The sequence below is a fragment of the Dendropsophus ebraccatus genome, chromosome 4 (assembly GCF_027789765.1).
Source record: "Dendropsophus ebraccatus isolate aDenEbr1 chromosome 4, aDenEbr1.pat, whole genome shotgun sequence".
NCBI lineage: Eukaryota > Metazoa > Chordata > Amphibia > Anura > Hylidae > Dendropsophus > Dendropsophus ebraccatus.
Window position 1 is genome coordinate 142,024,296 of NC_091457.1, and position 18,533 is coordinate 142,042,828.

General features: G+C 45.1%; 1 protein-coding gene across 1 annotated transcript; it reads left to right on the plus strand.

The window, feature by feature from the left end:
- The first annotated feature begins 353 nt into the window (after positions 1 to 353).
- Positions 354 to 14,384, plus strand: KDELR3 (KDEL endoplasmic reticulum protein retention receptor 3). The gene is made up of 5 exons (XM_069968902.1): positions 354 to 611; positions 7,039 to 7,139; positions 10,276 to 10,434; positions 13,715 to 13,967; positions 14,097 to 14,384. Exons 1-5 carry the CDS (start codon positions 521 to 523, stop codon positions 14,135 to 14,137), a joined length of 645 nt encoding a protein of 214 aa, XP_069825003.1. The 5' UTR covers positions 354 to 520; the 3' UTR covers positions 14,138 to 14,384.
- Positions 14,385 to 18,533: the final 4,149 nt, after the last annotated feature.

Consider the following 18,533-nt stretch of genomic DNA (forward strand, 5'->3'; position numbering starts at 1 on the left):
ACCATAGAAGGGGATAGGCCCAACTGGAGATGTGTAGGGCAATGTTCTCCAGGACAACTGGTGTACAACTACAACTCCCATCATGCCCTGAGAATGTATGATGGGGGTTGTAGTTTTGCAACAGCTGGGCAGCTGCAAAATGGGGAGCTCTGGTGTAGGATAAGTTTTGGAAACTTTTACTTTAGCACTTCCCCTTTAAGACCTTGTGTTTGTCTTGACACCTGGTCACCCCCCACCCTGTACGTGGCAGAGGTGTCGGCACAGTGTGAGGGGCTGGCAGGGACAGCTGTTTTCTGTCGGCTAACTCTCCCTGCAGCAGCCCCTTTAAAGAGTCCAGCAGCGCTGTGCAGCCTCCTCCCCCTCCTCCCCCTCCCAAAGCCCCGGTGCACACAGCAGCCACGTCACCGCCAGCCGGGTGTCCCAGCTCCTCTCCGGGCACCGCTGCCAGCCGCACACCGGGCACCCCGCATCCTACAGCCGAGGCCCGGGACCGGGCAGTAACTCACAGACATCGGGGAAGATGAATGTGTTCAGGATTTTGGGCGATTTGTCCCATCTATTGGCCATGATCATCCTGCTGATGAAGATGTGGAAGACCAAGTCCTGTGCAGGTATGTGGAGGGGGCACAGAGGATGAGGAGGGGGCACAGAGGATGAGGAGGGGGCACAGAGGATGGGGAGGGGGCACAGAGGATCAGGGATTTTTATACAACTTTTGTAAAAACTTTGTGAAAACTTTTTCTGGTGACTTCAGTGCAAGAAGACAAAGCCCCATCACTATAGATTGTCCCAGTATCTTCATATCCCTGTCATAACTGTAATCTTAGCGCCATCCTGCAATTTTAACGCATTAATAAAGGAATGTGCAGTTGCATTATATGCATTACTGCCGCAAATTCCAGAATAGAAAGTCATTGGGCAGCCCTAGCCTGAAAGTAGACTAAAGGCCCTATTCCACGGAACGATTATCGCTCATAAACTCGCTCCGACGACCGCACGTTAACGATAACCACTTCGTGGAATTGGTGTAAACGAGCGAACGGCAAAGGCGAAATCGTTATATTGTCGTTCAAAATGGTTTTTCAGCATGTCGGGAAAAAAAATCGTTGGTCTTTGAAAGGTAATTCGCTAATCGGTTCGTAAAGTTAGAAATCTTTCAGTCGTTCGTAAAAAGGTTTTAAAAAAAAGTAGGTGCGTCGTATGGTCATGATCACCCCGGCGAACGTTTTAAACGACCATGTAACGACCGCAAAATAATCGTTACACTACATATATCGTTCACGTTCCCACATGTGTTATGTGTTATTGATCGCTAAAAAAAATCGTTTAGTGATCGTTACCGAGCGAGCGAGTTTATGAACGATAATCATTCCGTGGAATAGGGCCTTAAAGGTTCTATTACACAAAGTGAATATCGGACGAATTTAGGGCGGTTTTCACAGAAAGATTATCTGCCAAAGATTTGAAGCCAAAGCCAGAAACAGACTATAAACAGAGATCAGATCATAAAGGAAAGCCTGAGATTTCTCCTCTTTTCAAATCCATTCCTGGCTTTGGCTTCAAATCTTTGGCAGGTAATCTGACAGATAATCTCTCTGTATAAATGGACCCTAAGGGCCCTATTACACGGGACGATTATCGTGCGTAAAAATCGTTAAAATCGTTCGAATTTAAATGATAATCATTCTGTGTAATTGCAGGCAACATTCGAAAAATCGTTCGTATGTCGTTGATCGTTGATTTAGCTCTGAACCTAAAATTATCGTTAATCGTTCGCTGTAATTCCACATTCGTTCGCTTAAGTTCCACATTTTTTCAATTATGGTTTAGCGTAATTGCACATTGTTCATTGTTTGCTGGGATCAGAAGGAGTAAACGATCATTGTAGCATCGCAATAAAGATCATTGTAACCATCGTATATAACAATTATCGTTCTGTGTAATATGGTGAACGATTTCAGGTAAACGATAAACAATCTCGTTTGCGATCGTTTATCGTTAAAATCGCTCCGTGTAATAGGACCCTTAGTTTAGGCGATAATCGTTTGGTGTAATAGGACATGTTAAAAAGCTGCCTGTATACACACGGGTGATTATCGCTTCAAATGTAACAATATAATGATTTTTTGCACAATAATCGGAATGCGCTGGCCCATAGAGTGGTGTCTATGGAGGTGGCGGAAAGGCGCACAGCCGTGCGCGTGGACAGAGCGGAATTCCGCTGATATTATCCGCGAGAATTCCTCAGTATGAACCCACCCTATGGCTGAACAAACACGTCATGTCATTCATGTAGCACTTTCCTGCCATCACTCCTCAGGCGCCTGTCTTACAAGCAATAATTTTTTTAGCCATTTTTTTGGCCATAAGGCTGGGCTTACAGTGCATTCACGTTAACACTTAAAGGGATAGTTCACAAAAAAATAAATAAATTATTAGCTGGTTCCAAAAAGTGTCAGGGATTTGAAATTTACTTCTATTAAAAAATCATAAGTATTCCAGCTCCTGACCTGTAGGAAGTGGTCATTACTTCCTACAGGTCATTATAGTGCAATCTATACTTTCTTGCTGGATACAAAAGCACAGACTACTATACTATTCTGTATAGAAAAAAGTCATGAAAGCACAAAACGCATGAAACCAGCCTAATGCATTGGAAAAGTATCTGGGACTTGTTGGGGCCTATTCACATGGAGCTGATGCACTGCAGATTATTATGGAACAGGCCCCATTCACAAATCCGTATCACTCTGCAGCTACGGGCAGTATGGCTTCACTTATTCTGGGGACGGTCATGTCCCTATTTTTGGGGTTAAGGGTCAGGCCCCCTAATCATCACCTTGTTATCGTCTATTTTATGGATAATTATTACAAGTTGAGATGGTAAAACTATAGACAGTAACTTGGTTCCTTGCTGGGTTCAGTTTGCATGACGGTACTTTATAGCTTGGCGCCCTCTGTGCAACTTTTTCCACCAAAACCAGAAGTGAATTCAGTAAAAGACACAGAAGTCTCTCCTGTCCTACTTGTCGCTGCTCATGGACTGTGATCATGGCCTGACACGCTATAGTTGTGTGATACCGTCACCATCTAATGACTGCCATGGTGTGACTGACTGTCACCACACAAAACGTATCCTGGCAGTGACTACCAGGTGTACTCTCTTCTATCCGCCTATGTGATCTCCTCAGCAGGCAGACGTGACCGTGTAGAGTAGGCCGACGTCTTACAGCGCGTAACATACCGACATTTGCATTCATTTTGCTTAAGGGCAGACATGTTGAAACAAGCCATTTAACTTGTGAAAATAACCGCGACTATTAAAGTACTGTACACGCTGTTTCCTTAGCTTCCCCTGACTAACCCATTAATAAGACAGTCACCATGTTTTTCTCAAACACGTGGCTGGTAGTGAATTTTATTACTCATTTTGGTGTCATACCACGCAGCGAGAAGGGAGCCCAACTAATAACTATACTACATGAGACGGGACAGGCCTGCCCCCTAATGTACTGTAGCCTCCCTGCAGTCTGTCTCCAGCCATCACCTCCTCTGCCTCTTTTTCTTTTCTCTTGTCATAGATTTCTGTGGGCAGTGTGTAACCTGATCTCTCAGTGAGTTGATAGTCTTCTTGTCGCTCCGGACAGATTTGACCTGGCTGTTAGAACCTTTAATACCGTAAAAAAAAACTCTAAGGCCACCTTTAGACTTGAGGATAATTTATCCGGATATCTTTTCAGGAAATCTGGATAAATTTCCTGACCCTTAGGGTCATGTTGGAAAATAGGCCTAGAAATTATAGGACACGTCCTGTAATTATGCAAAAACACTCAGTGGAGCCTCATTCAAAAGTCTCGAAACACCGGACTAGCCAGATATCCCTTCCAGAAAGGACCTAGCCAACCACCATATTAAATGACCCTTTCATGTCCTATAATTGTCTGGAATTCCGGCACGATGCTCCATAGAATCCTATGGGGGGATCCGGAATCTGTATGCGTTGCTTGGCAGCCCGGGTCAGTGCTGTCAGGTGCTGATGCTGGCCTTGTATGCGCTTCTAATCAGGAACATATACAGTTAAATGTGGCACTGTGTTGGACAGGGCGAGGAGCCATTGGCTCCCAACCCTGCCAATGACTCATCACTGTTCTGGCCGGAGGCAGCATTATGCCTCCAGCCTCAAGAGGCCGCACTCGCAGAGCCTTAAAGAAGCAGTTCACAAAAAATTATTATTGCGCCGGATTTGAACAGTGCTGCAGGAGCGGAACGAAGCCGCGCCGCGGGACACCGATCAGCTGCTGTGAGTATATATGCCAGCGCCTACCGGGGCTGGCAATAATAATTTTTTGTGAACTGCTTCTTTAAGACAGAGGAAGAAGCTGGAGGGGAGAGCCACTGCAGCCTACAGCAGGTGAGTATGTTTTTTTATTTTTATTTTTTTTCCCTACTCAGTTTTAACAGTCAGAAAACACTGATGGTTTCCTAAGGCCTCCTAAAAGGTTTCCTGACCGTAAAAACACCCGCAGACATGTGAAGGGGGCCATAAAGGTACGTGTTACACAGGAGTCTAGTGTCTGCCCCTGGCACTGGACCAGAGCTAACATTTCAGGATCTAAAGTGTGAAAGCCCAGTGTCCTGCACCTCTTATGTAAGGTGTAGGTCTGTTCATATACAGTGTCTATGGACGACTATACTGTGTCTATGGACTATACTGTGTCTATGGACGATAATACTGAGTCTATGGACGACTATACTGCGTCTATGGACGACTATACTGCGTCTATGGACGCCTATACTGTCTATGGAGGACTATACTGCGTCTATGGACGACTATACTGTGTCTATGGAGGACTATACTGTGTCTATGGAGGACTATACTGTGTCTATGGACGCCTATACTGTGTCTATGGAAGACTATACTGTGTCTATGGACGACTATACTGTGTCTATGGAGGACTATACTGCGTCTATGGACGCCTATACTACATCTATGGACGCCTATACTGTCTATGGACGACTATACTACGTCTATGGACGCATATACTTTGTCTATGGAGGACTATACTGCGTCTATGGAGGACTATACTGTGTCTATGGACGACAATACTGTGTCTATGGAGGACTATACTGTGTCTATGGACGACTATACTGCGTCTATGGACGACTGTACTGTGTCTATGGACGACTATACTGCGTCTATGGACGACTATACTGCGTCTATGGACGACTGTACTGTGTCTATGGACGACTATACTGTGTCTATGGACGACTATACTGTGTCTATGGACGCCTATACTTTGTCTATGGACGACTATACTGTGTCTATGAACGCCTATACTGCTTCTATATACGATTATACTTTGTCTATGGAGACTATACTGCGTCTATGGACGACTATACTGCGTCTATGGACGACTATACTGCGTCTATGGATGACTATACTACGTCTACGGAGAACTATACTGTGTCTATAGAGGACTATACTGTGTCTATGGACGCCTATACTACATCTATGGACGCCTATACTGTCTATGGACGACTATACTACGTCTATGGACGCCTATACTTTGTCTATGGACGACTATACTGTCTATGGACGCCTATACTTTGTCTATGGACGACTATACTGTCTATGGACGCCTATACTTTGTCTATGGACGACTATACTGTGTCTATAGAGGACTATACTGTGTCTATGGACGCCTATACTACATCTATGGACGCCTATACTGTCTATGGACGACTATACTACGTCTATGGACGCCTATACTTTGTCTATGGACGACTATACTGTCTATGGACGCCTATACTTTGTCTATGGACGACTATACTGTCTATGGACGCCTATACTTTGTCTATGGACGACTATACTGTCTATGGACCACTATACTGCGTCTATGGAGGACTATACTGTGTCTATGGACGACTATACTGTGTCTATGGACGACTATACTGTGTCTATGGACGACAATACTGTGTCTATGGGCGACTATACTACTTCTATGGACGACTATACTGTGTCTATGGAGGACTATACTGCGTCTATGGATGACTATACTGCGTCTATGGACGACTATACTGCGTCTATGGACGACTGTACTGTGTCTATGGACGACTATACTGCGTCTATGGGCGACTATACTGTGTCTATGGACGACTATACTGTGTCTATGGACGACTATACTGCGTGTATGGACGACTATACTGTGTCTATGGACGACTATACTGCGTCTATGGACGACTATACTGTGTCTATGGACGACTATACTGCGTCTATGGACGACTATACTGTGTCTATGGATAACTTCCATATAAAGAGAAGTTGTTCTTCTCTGACAGATTCTTTTTTAACGTCTGCCAGACACTGCAAACTACTAGATATATGCTTATAAATGTGAACCATAGCTTTATATAAAAAAAAGGTGGGTAGATATGCTCCCCAGTGGCCAGCTAGCCAGATGTTGACTCCTAAGAGTCAGTGTAAAGCCTAGAAGACGGGGATGTGATAACATTATACAGATGCCACAATCTTAAGGGGTCCAGAAATGAAATCCTAATCCAGTATAATTCATACACATCAGTGAGTTTGGCCCACCACCGATCATTAGAATGGGAGAAGCACCTGGCTGTGCTCTTCTCTTCCCAGATTGCTGCACCCTCATTCCAGTCAATGGGGCCATGTACAACAGGACAGAGATCACAACAAGCCAGGGAGTGAAGCGCACAGACGGACACTTCTCCCAACTCATTCTGTGGGGGGCTGAAGTTTTGTTAAATGACGTGGACATGGTTCATACAGACAGGATGTGCCGGCTATATATTTAGATGGGATTGAGATTGGATACTATTGTTACCAGGAAATCCACAGCTCATGTTATCAGACTTATTGATAAGATCCGATATATGATACAAGTTTAGTGTATCATGTAGATGTGTATAGAAAGTACAACGCATGACTAATGGTGGCTTTATACAAGACTCTCTTAGTGTAGATGGGCTATAGTAAGACTTTAATATCAGTTTGTTTTTCTATTCCAGGTATATCAGGGAAAAGTCAGCTGTTGTTTGCTGTTGTATTCACAACGCGCTACTTGGATTTGCTGACCACATTCATATCAGTCTATAACACAGTGATGAAGGTAAGGAGATGGATGCGACCCCCCTATGGTGTCAATGTCTGTAGCATAGTGGGGGTCCTGAGAATTGGAGCGCCAGGTCCCCCACATCCTCAGAGGGGGCTGCTTTTCCACCACAGTGAATGGAGACATTCAGGAACATCCCGCTTGACTGTTTTTTTGATTATGATAATTTTTAGTAAATTTTCCAAGTATAAAAGAAAAGTAAAAAAAATAAAATAAACTTGAACAAAGCACAATGAAGAATTGTTCTTTCCTTCAGAACACATCAGTGCATCAAAGCAAATGACAAATAACCCATAGTAGGGAGTGGAGGATCACTGTACTAAAGTCCCTAATACACGGAACGATTATCGCCCGTTACGGACGATAATCGTCCCGTGTAATAGAAGGCAATGATCAGCCAACATCTACGGGTCGTTGCTGTTGTTTGCCTTTAACTTGTTGAAAGACAAATGACAATGATAGCAGTGATCTACTGCCGCAGCCCCGTGGATTGGGAGCAGACCGCCACTATCCTCTATGGGCTGCTCGGACGATCTAGCGATCACCCAGGAAGCCTCCCCGCAGCTTCCTGCACTTACCCCTTGTGTAATAGTGGTGGCAGCAAGCGGGGAACAAGGAGCTGACAGTGCTTGTTAGCTCCTCATAGTCGCCCCGTGTAATAGGTGCTTAAAGCGTAACTGTCATTTCAGGGTCATTTTTTTGAAAACATTAAATATCAACAGTTCAAGCGATTTAAAGAAACTCTGTAATAGGTTTGATAAACCAAAAAGTTTCCTTCTGGACTGAAAAAGCAATCTCCCAGCCTCCCCCCTCACTGCAGAAGAAGCAGGATTTCTGTCTCCATTATGTGGCTATGGAGAGGGGAGGGGCTGTTAGGAGTGACTGAGCACGGAGCAGTCCTGCACAGCACAACACCCTGCAATCTTCACTCAGTAAGTTCATAGATAAGCACTGACCTTTCTGACACCTGAATCCTGCATTTTTAGGTGCCCAGAGAGTCTACAAACAGCTGACCTTCATGTCACCTCTTCCTGCTCCCTCATCTCCCTCAGCCCCTCCCCCCTCCATAAGGATAGAATGGAGAGAGCAGAACCCGTCTTCATTGGCTTCTCTGTAATGAAGACGTGTTTGCCTGATAATGCACAGATAAGAAGTCAGGGGGGGAGGCTGGGAGATTGCTGGGAGGCTTTTTTGGCTGATAAAACCTATTACAGAGTTTCTTAAAATCGCTTATACTACTGATTTCTGCAATAAAAAAAAAATATGACAGTTACGCTTTAAGGCTAGATAAAGAAGTCAGAACAGTAAAAGTAAATGAGCAATGTGGACTAAAAACACAAAGCAAGCAAAGAGAGACAGCAATGGGGGGAGGGGCAGGAGGGAGAAGGGATCCTGTATGGTGTCCGTGATAGGGAGGGAATCCCATAGGTTGGGAAAGTATTCAATTAATTTTTACTCGAAGGCTGTAGGGTATTCTAATGACCTAATCTCCTTAATTCTGGCACCGAGATCTAATCAGGAGGGGAGTGGGGGGTGGGGGCAGATGGTTGTTTCCACACCCTAGGAATAAAGGATAAGTGGCTGTAAGGCTTTGGCTGGATGTTTCCATAAGCCCTTAGGAACATTTAGTAGGTAGCTCACCCCGTCTAGGCGATGGTCAGATTAAGAAGGGAGTCAAGAAGGGAGCAGACAGCGGACCAATAAGGGCAGTCAAGAGACAGGTCCAGATGATGTAACAAAGAGTGCCTACAGGGGGAGTGCCTACAAGGGGAGTGCCTACAGAGGGAGTGCCTACAGGGGGAAGACCCACAGGGGAAGCGCCTACAGGGGAAAGACCCACAGAGGGAGTGCCTACAGGGGGAAGACCCACAGGGGGAGCGCCTACAGGGGAAAGACCCACAGAGGGAGTGCCTACAGGGGGAAGACCCACAGGGGGAGCGCCTACAGAGCGAGTGCCTACAAGGGGAGCTCTTACAGAAGGAGTGCCTACAGAGGGAGTGCTTACAAGGGGAGCACCTACGGGGGTGCTTATGGAGGGAGTGCTTACAGGGGGAGTGCCTACAGGTTGAGTGCCTATGGAGGAAGTGCTTACAGGGGAGTGCCTACAGGAGAAGTGCCTAAAAGGGGAGCACCTACAGGGGGGTGCCTACGGAGGGAGTGCTTACAGGGGGAGTGCCTACAGGGGGAGTGCCTAAAGAGGTAATAGGTTTTATTTGGCAAAAAGCCTACAGGGGGAGTGCTTACAGAGGTAATAGGTTTTATTTGGCTAAAAGCCTCTTTCTGTACTGTTTTGCAGTAGGGAGTGCCTACAGAGGGAGTACCTACAGAGGGAGTGCCTACAGGGGAAGTGCCTACAGGAGGAGGGCCTACAAGGGGAGCACCTACAGGGGGAGGACCTACAGAGGGTTTGCCTACAGGGACATTGCTTACATGGGGAGTGCCTACAGGGGGAGCGCCTACAGAGGGAGTGCCTACAGAGGCGGTGCCTACAGGGGTAGAGGTAATAGGTTTTATTTGGGAAAATGGCTCTTTCTGTACTGTTTTGCAGCCCCCCCCCCATCACTGTTCATTATCAGGCAAAGTTGTTTGAACAAGAGAAGCAAAGTGAAGGCAGGTTTACTAAGATCATTATGCTCTATGGAGGTGGAGGGGCCAAGGGAGTGAGCAGGACGAGGAGAGAAACAGCCCTGCCATTTGGAGACTGTCTGAGCTTAAAACGCTGGATTTATATATCAGAAACGTCAGTGTTTATCTGGGAACTTGGTGAGAGAAGATTGCAGGGTGTTGTGTTTTGCAGGGCTGCCTTTTCTCCTCTTTGAGCTCACTCATCCCCCTCGGCCCCTCTATAGAGCATAATGGACACAGAAATCCAGCTTCTTCTGAAGTGAGGGGGGAGGTAGGAAAACAGATTTTTGAGTACAGAAGAAAACTCTTCTGCTTAATAAAACCTATTACAGAGCTTCTTGAAATTGCTTGTGCTATTGATACTTATTGATTTCTGAAAAGTGACAGTGACTGTTTTTTAATTTTTCATCTGTTGTGGGCAGACGCCAGGACGCTGCCCTATACTTCTATACTAACACTTCAGAATCTTCTAACCAACCAGCAATATATATCCTTATGTGTTCCACAGGTCATATTCCTGCTTTCTGCATATGTTACAATTTATCTGATCTACATGAAGTTTCGTAAGACATACGACAGTGAGAATGACACGTTCAGGTTGGAGTTCCTCTTGGTGCCCGTCATTGGGCTTTCCTTCTTAGAAAACTATGAATTCACACCTTTGGAGGTAAGAGAATAGACTTTAAAAAAACAAAAATGCTGCAGACATTGTACATTGTAATGTTGTATCACATAAGGATTGTCTATATATGTAAATCTACTTAAAACTATATTGAGTTATGTGGATGAGAAGATAATAAATGATCTGCTTGTGTGATGTTAAGAACGCCAGAGAAATTTTTTTTCTTTCAAATAGACTGGTATCAGAAAGTTATATTGTTTTTTATTTACTTCTATTTAAAAATCTGTAGTCTTCCAGTACTTATTGGCTGCTGTAGGTCCTGCAGGAAGTGGCATATTCTTTCCAGTCTTACACAGTGCTTTCTGCTGCCATCTCTGTCCATGTCAGGAACTGTCCAGTGCAGCAGCAAACCTCTATAGAAAACCTCTCCTGCTTTGAACAGTTCCTGACATGGACAGAGGTGGCAGCAGAGAGCACTGTGTCAGACTGAAAAGAATACACCACTTCCTGCAGGACATAAAGTAGCTGATAAGTACTGGAAGACTGGAGATTTTTAAATAGAAATAAACTGCTGGAGTTCCCTTTTAAGTAGTAAATTTAGAGTTTTCCACTAGGGGTCTGACTCATGGTACGCCGATTGATCAGCTGAATAAAGGACTATAAAGCTTAGGTGACTTCTGCAGCCTCTTTCTTACCAGGCACAGTATTGTTCATTTTGTATCAGCTATGTATGGTACGACATCTTTGGTGGGGAAACAGCAGCCCTCTAGCTATTGCAAAACTACAATTCCCATCATGCCTGGACAGCCAAAGCTTGCAACAACTGAAGGTTCCTCTCCACTGTAGTAAATGTAGCTCAATTCTATTGACTTGAATGGTAATAAACTGCAATACCAAGCATGGCCACTATAAAATACATGGCGCTATGCTTCCCCAAGTACTGTTCCTTCTTTATCAGTCGATTGTGGGGGTGATGATGGGTAGTGTAGGGTAAGCCATCAATTTTAAGGTTTAACTCGTGGCCTATTGGAAGAAAGACAAGAAAACTCCACTAGTAATATTGGGCAAATGTTATATAAGTGATATGCTTATATATCCTGTAAAGTAGCTGCATTTCTTCCTGCAGATCCTGTAGGCTTCATTAGATTTTACTTGCACTGTTTCTATGTGGAGTCACTCTCCTGCACGTAGTATACACCTCTGTAAATATTGACCAGGGTGTTACTGGTGTTTGCGAGCTAAGACGTGGAACTGATGCAGAACTAATCAGAGTAGAATTACATTGCATATCCATACAACCCTTTCTACATTCCAGTATTGTTTCTTTTTTTATAAGCCATGGAGTCTACAGATTTGAAGCCTGACTTGTTAAGATTGTTCTGCAGATCATGTTCCATCGTCGCTCTGTGTATTAGGAGTGGCGCTGACTACAACGTGCAGCCTGGGTGATCTAAGGATTGTCCAGGCAAACACTCTCGCAGCTCCCCTTGCCCCCTCCCGTTCGCTGTCTGTGCGTGAAATAGCACAGGTAGTGGGCGGAGAACGAGGACAGGTCGGCACTCGCTTCCACCAAGGAGGCCTTTAGTGTGCCTCCTTGTAAAATCAGAGGTCTAGTATAGGCCCGTACCAGACCTTTGTTATAGACCTATATGAAGTTGTTTATTAAAGGGGTGGTCTACTGTGATCCCTTATTGTTAAAAGGGTCTAGGATAATAAGTTTACATGGTGCCTCTCCCCTTGCTGGGTTATAATCTGTTGGGAAACTGGGTAGATCCACCATAGGGAAACTTAAAGTGCCCCCGTCATTAAAAAAAAACCCAAAAAAAACCCACTTTTGGTATGTCTCAGAGACACATCAGATGTTTTGATCGCTGATTGATTAGAACACACACAACTTTCACTCCCGACTTTGTCACGTCACTTAGACGGACTCCTAGTGCAAATCTATGGGGTTGCCCAGGTCTTATTGATACAGAGCAGGGATAAGAGTGCGTGGCAGCTTGAACGTCTTTTCGATTGTTCTACTGATCGGTCAGGGGCAGAACACTCAGCACTCCTCCTTGTAAGACCCATGTCACCCCAATCAGCAGGAAGCACCTGTGCACACATGCCAAGTACCTCCTATTCTTACCATTCTACCTGAAGGCGCAATGGTGAGTAGTTAGACCTTGTTCACACTTGTGTTGCTTGGTGGCCGCTTTCTCTGCCAGTGGTGCCTGCTGGGTTTGGAGGGGGGCCCTTGGGGTTTGGTTCTGTGACAGTGGGGTTGCAGGGCCATTCCGTGGCCTCCCTTCCCTGCTTTGCGAGGTTGGTGGTCGCTGACCGACACAGTGTGGAGTTAGTGTAGGGGACCAGTGGACCTGCACGCGGTACAAGGCAATATGGTTTGATCAAATTATATACCAACAGCCTGGCGTTGGTTTTTAAATGTTGCCGAGAGGCATTAGTGTCAGCCATAGGTGTGAGGTGCAGCAGCTCCTTATCTCCATGTCCGTGCAGAACACTCAGACCCTAACCGATAAAAACTTTTGTCCTTTCCCTAGGACATACAAGTAAGGAAGTCCAACAGCATCCACTTTTCAGCCTAAATTAACCAGTCTTTACTGCATATCCGGGTACAAACAGCAACTTTTCGACCAGTATTTGGTCTTTATCGAGCAAGGACCAAATACTGGTCAAAATGTCGCTGTTTGTACCCAGATATGCAGTAAAGACTGTTTTATTTCAGCTGAAAACTGGATGCTGTTGGACTCCCTTACTTGTATGTCAATTTGCTGGTAGTTTGTGGTCACCAGCTCTTCAACGTCCATCCATCCCTCCACCATTTTGCTACATGGACTTAGTTTTACAGTGATGTTAGATCTCCGCTTCTCTGTTCTGTGTCGGACATGTCAAAAGTTTTTTAGTGACAGGTATGCTTTAAAGGTAATTTATCACCTATCCCTCGTGAGTGGTGGGGGTCCCATCAGTTTGACTCTCACTGATCAAAACAGTAGAGGTCTCTAGAATATTTTCTGAATGTAGACACCTTTTTTATCCAGATGCCATTGAATGCCTGAGTGATGAAGGCCACAAAGCGGCAACTAGAGATGAGTGTGACTTGAGCATGTGTGCGTTAGATTGCTTGACCTTTGAATACCGGTGGCTGAAGAAGTTGGATGCAGCCCTGGAAAGCATGGATACAGCAGGTTTTAACCATGTTTTCCAGAACCCCCCACGGTTGCATCAAACTTCCTCAGCCGCCAGTATTCAAATGCAGAGGAATCCAACTGAAGAGGTTCTGAGGCAATTAAGAGTTTACATAATATGTCGGTGTTCCTTTTAGATTCTCTGGACCTTTTCTATTTACCTGGAGTCGGTGGCTATTCTGCCCCAGCTGTTCATGATCAGTAAGACGGGAGAAGCCGAGTCTATCACCACGCACTACCTTTTCTTCTTGGGCTTATATCGTATGCTCTACTTGGCCAACTGGATCTGGCGCTATCACACGGAGAAGTTTTACGACCAGATAGCTGTGGTCTCCGGAGTGGTACAGACTATCTTCTACTTTGACTTTTTCTACCTCTACTTTACCAAAGGTAGGAATTATATATATACTTACAGTCCCATTCGCTGTATTTAGACTATAACACACACTATGCAAAGAGAATAACGTTAAGTGTTTAAGTCAATTACTCACAATAATAATTCTGTATTTTTACGCCCAGTTCTTCGTGGCAAGAAGCTCAGCCTCCCGATGCCAGTATAATGCCGCGACTCCAGAACCCGACCCGACTGACCTGATGGAACAAGCTATGGACTAAGCGAAGGACAGCATCACTCCAGATTCACTCTATGCGCTCCATTTATTTCTTCCACAATGGGGTGGTGACTGTATACTTGGTTTTTATATTTTTTGTCGCTTTCCTAATAATAAACTATATTTGGGGTACACACCTGTAAATATCTTTGTATAAATAAATGAAGCAGCCGTGCTCTGTAGATGGACACTTTAACTTGTTTATCATTGATTCAAAATTTTATTGATATTTTTGAATATCCGCTGTGGTATGTATTTTGCACCAATATTTTGGTGAAAAACATGTTTTTGTGCAAGGTTTTATGTTAGCAAATTTTTTTAGCCAGACTTATCATTGCGCAGAAGTACTTCAATAAGACCCTGGCATCTTTTGTTAGCCTTTTTTTTTTTTTTTTGCAAACAAAGCGCAAAATTGTGCAATATTTATCATCATGATAATTTTTGCACATGGACCAGAGATTTTTGCGCATGGAAAAAGCGTGCAAGCACAAAGATTATTGTGCAAGTGATACATACCCCCCTAATCTTTATGGATACGTGAGATCAGGATAGTCAGGCTTAGAAATTGAATCTGCTTGACCATCTAATGTGTATGGGGGCTCACAACTTTTCCCCAATGGCAGATGTTGGGGGAGAGAAGGATCAAGCATGTTGGAGAGAACCCTGCCCAATCCTTTGTTTTGGGGCCCCAGAGTTGTTTGGCAGCTGCTTTCTCCTAGCCCCTCATCCAGCCCACATTTACAATATGCCATTTAGGCAATAGAACAGCCTACATTTACTATTCACCTAAACTGTAAAACGTAATTTTTATTACAATTAATTATAGGGAACCAGTGATGTATAAATCTTCTCTATCCTGAGAGGTCACTATATGAAACAGTACACATGACTGACTGCATTCACTGCTGCATTCAAAACACACAAAAATGCCCCTCCAGCATGTTTCACCACAAACACAGCAGTGTCCTCAGGGGATACTGGGGAATTGTGTGTATGGTAATAGGGAGAGATATTTTAGTGTGTTCAGTCAACAACTATTATATGTATATGACCAGTTTGGGCCTAGAACTGGCAGGGTATATTGTGATCGGCTTTAGTCCTAGAAATGGCAGGGTGTTATGTCATTGGATTAGGGTCACGTTTATAATTGTCTATTTCGACTATTGATAATTTTTTTCTGTTTATAGTAATAAAATAAATAAAAATCTTTATATAATGCCAACATGCTCCGTAGCAATGGAAGCAACTAAGGCTCGGTTTACATTATGGTTGCCTGCATCATAGGTTTAATTCAAAATACTAGACAAAATAGAACGCCCATGCCAGACACTATGATGAAAACACGACAGACACCATTAAAGTCAGAGGGCCTGTTAAGCACCATTGGTATAATCTGCCGATGGAAAGAACAATCCTAGTGTAAACACAGCCTAATTTTGGAGAATTTCATTATTCTTTACATTGGACAATGGTTTTCAGATAGGAGAATCCTTTGTATATGATAGCAGATCCAGATATATACATTCTTCCTTAATTTTCCTCTTGGCTTCTTATCCTAACACCAAATTTTTTATTTTGTTAAAAAAAATTTTTTACGCAGTTTGCTCTATGTAACCACCTGGTGGTTGTCATGTGAATTGTAGCCTGTTGCGGGTTCTAATAGCTCTAATGTATTGATTTTATATTGTACGAAATTGGAATCCCTCATAAAATTTGCGACACGGTAAGCATGGACACATCTGTAGCTGTTACCATGAAAGCAGACAAGTAGATGTACACCTGGCTACAACTCGAAATCACACATTTTCCTGCCAATGTAAGAAAATGTCATTTTGTTTTTGACTGTATCACTTCCCAAATTAAAATGAAATATTTGCACATTACTATATAATAATGCCTCCAAGTGCACAACTTTACTAATTAGTAATATATGTGTAACACCGCGCCATCTAGACATCTGTTATCCCTGATTCTACAACAATAAGCAGATTGCAACTCAATGTAACGCAATCTACGCGGAAGCTACTGGGCCCCATCCCACTATAAATGTGACTTTGAGCACCACAATATGTAATGTTATCATATACAGCTATTGTCTCCTCTATCTACTGGTGTCACTGGGTTACAGCGGCCTCCTCTTATTGTTTCAGACACAACAGAAAGTCTCGGCTTAAGGCCGTATTCCAAGGGCCGACTGACAGGAGCAAACGAGCGCTATTAGCGCTCGTTTGCTCTTCGTTCCCCGTGGCAGCAGCGAGCGGGTGAGTGCAGGGGGGGCCGCGGGGGGGCTGCCCGGGTGATTGCTAGATCGTCTGGGCAGCCCATAGCATACAGCAGCGGTCTGCTGCCGCCGCTCCTATTCCGCGGAGCGATGGAGGATGATCGTTGCTGTACGAGTTGTTTGTCTTTCAACATGTTTGAAAGACAAACGACGCAACGATCAGCCAACCACTGATCACTGCCTTCTATTCCACGGGACAATTATTGGCCGGATACGGCTGATAATCGTTCCATGGAATAGGGCCTTTAGTTTTAGCCCTAGTAGTGAGAATGAAAACTACAGGATTTCAGGATTGTTTTATAACAGGGGTCTCAAACTCGCGGCCCTCGGGACACTAGTTTGCGGCCCCCACCTCAATGGTAACTTTACTGTAAGTGCGGCCCTGTGTCACTGACAGTGGCGGATTATAATGTGGGCGGTTTGGGGCGGCCGCCCGGGGCCCGAGGCTCCAGGGGGGCCCATGCCGCCGCCCATATTATTAGTTTGCAGCACACGGCAGCACGTCACTTTCGGGGCCCAGCGGGCCCCTAAGTGATGTGCTGCTGTGGTGTGCGCTGTCCCTGGAGTCCGGATGTCGTCTGCCCCACTCTTGCGGGCCAGATGCGGCTCTTTTGATGGCCGCATCTGGCTCGCAGATCGCCCCGCTGCTGCCCGCAGCTGCTGTCGCCTCACCTACTGGCCGCCTGTAGCGCCCGGACATGCTCCTCCTATCCAATCACCGTGATGCATGCATCCAATCAACGCGTGCGCTACGGCCTGCCGCAGCGCACCACGCTCCCAATCTCCGCTGATTGGAGGAGCACGTCCGGGCCCTACGGGCGGCCAGTAGGTGAGACGGACAGCAGCGGCGACTATCTCGGAGGAGGTGAGGAGGAAGGGGGGGGGGGGGGGGGAGAGAAACATGGGGATGGGGGAGAGAAACGGGAGAAAAGCATGGGGAAGAAACAGGGGGGGAGAAACGGGAGAGAAGCAGGGGGGAGAGAAACATGGGGATGGGCGAGAAACAGGGGAGAGAAGCAGGGGGGAGAGAAACATGGGGATGGGGGAGAAACGGGGAAGAGAAGCAGGGGGGAGAGAAACATGGGGATGGGGAGAAATGGGAGAGAAGCAGGGGGGAGAGAAACATGGGGATGGGGGAGAGAAACAGCAGAGAAAAGCAGGGGGGAGACAAACATGGGGATGGGGGAGAAACAGGAGAGAAGCGGGGGGGGGGAGAAACTTAAGGATGGGGGAGAGAAACAGCGGAGAAAAGCAGGGGGGAGAGAAACCATTTGTTGACATTGGAATGTTTTTGTAGGGTACAAACCCACTTGACGTATTTGCTGCGTGAATCAGTCTTAAAAATAAGCAGGCAAAATGCAGGTTGGCTTTATACAATTGTTCTGCGTTAAAATACGCAATTGCGTATTTTTGAAGTGTGAAGCTACATGCGTTTTTCGCACAGGTTGTTAACAACTGATGCTTTGCCAACAACAAGCTTCACGCTTCAAAAATACGCAATTGCGTTTTTTAACGCAGAACAATCGTATAAAGCCAACCTGCGTTTTGCCTGCTTATTTCTAAGACTGATTCACGCAGCAAATACGTCAAGTGGGTTTGTACCCGTAAGAGCTTTTCTTGTGGAAAACCTGATGCGGCCCAGCCTCACCCAGACTCTCTACCTCCAGCGGCCCCCGGGTAAATTGAGTTTGAGACCCCTGTTTTATAACATTGATAGAAAAATGGGGGGGGGGGGGGAGTCACCAATAATTCTTTAAAAATATGTTTAGATAAAAACATTATTTAAACAATAATTCATTTTCTGATGTGCACTGGCTCCCTTCAATTGGAAGCTTCTCTTCCTTCTGGAGGGAAGCTGGTTTGCATATTTTTTGAAAGTTGAGCATTGCAGTGCTGGAGATGAGAAAACAGTGGCTGTACGGTAGGCAATCCAGTAAGTGGAGAGCCTGTGTGTCACACATGAAACCGTCACATGATGATATGTTCCACATCAAAGAGTTTGCCACTCCTGGTAGCAGATAAAAAAAATAATATCAAAACTCCACTACATGCAGACATTGCTAC

What these genes read in the sequence shown, in the direction of transcription:
- KDELR3 (XM_069968902.1), top strand. Translation starts at nt 521, where the DNA reads ATGAATGTGTTCAGGATTTTGGGCGATTTGTCCCATCTATTGGCCATG. An exon ending in GAAGACCAAGTCCTGTGCAG is followed by an intron (nt 612 to 7,038) that starts GTATGTGGAGGG and finishes TTTCTATTCCAG; the next exon opens with GTATATCAGGGAAAAGTCAG. An exon ending in CTACCTCTACTTTACCAAAG is followed by an intron (nt 13,968 to 14,096) that starts GTAGGAATTATA and finishes TTTTACGCCCAG; the next exon opens with TTCTTCGTGGCAAGAAGCTC.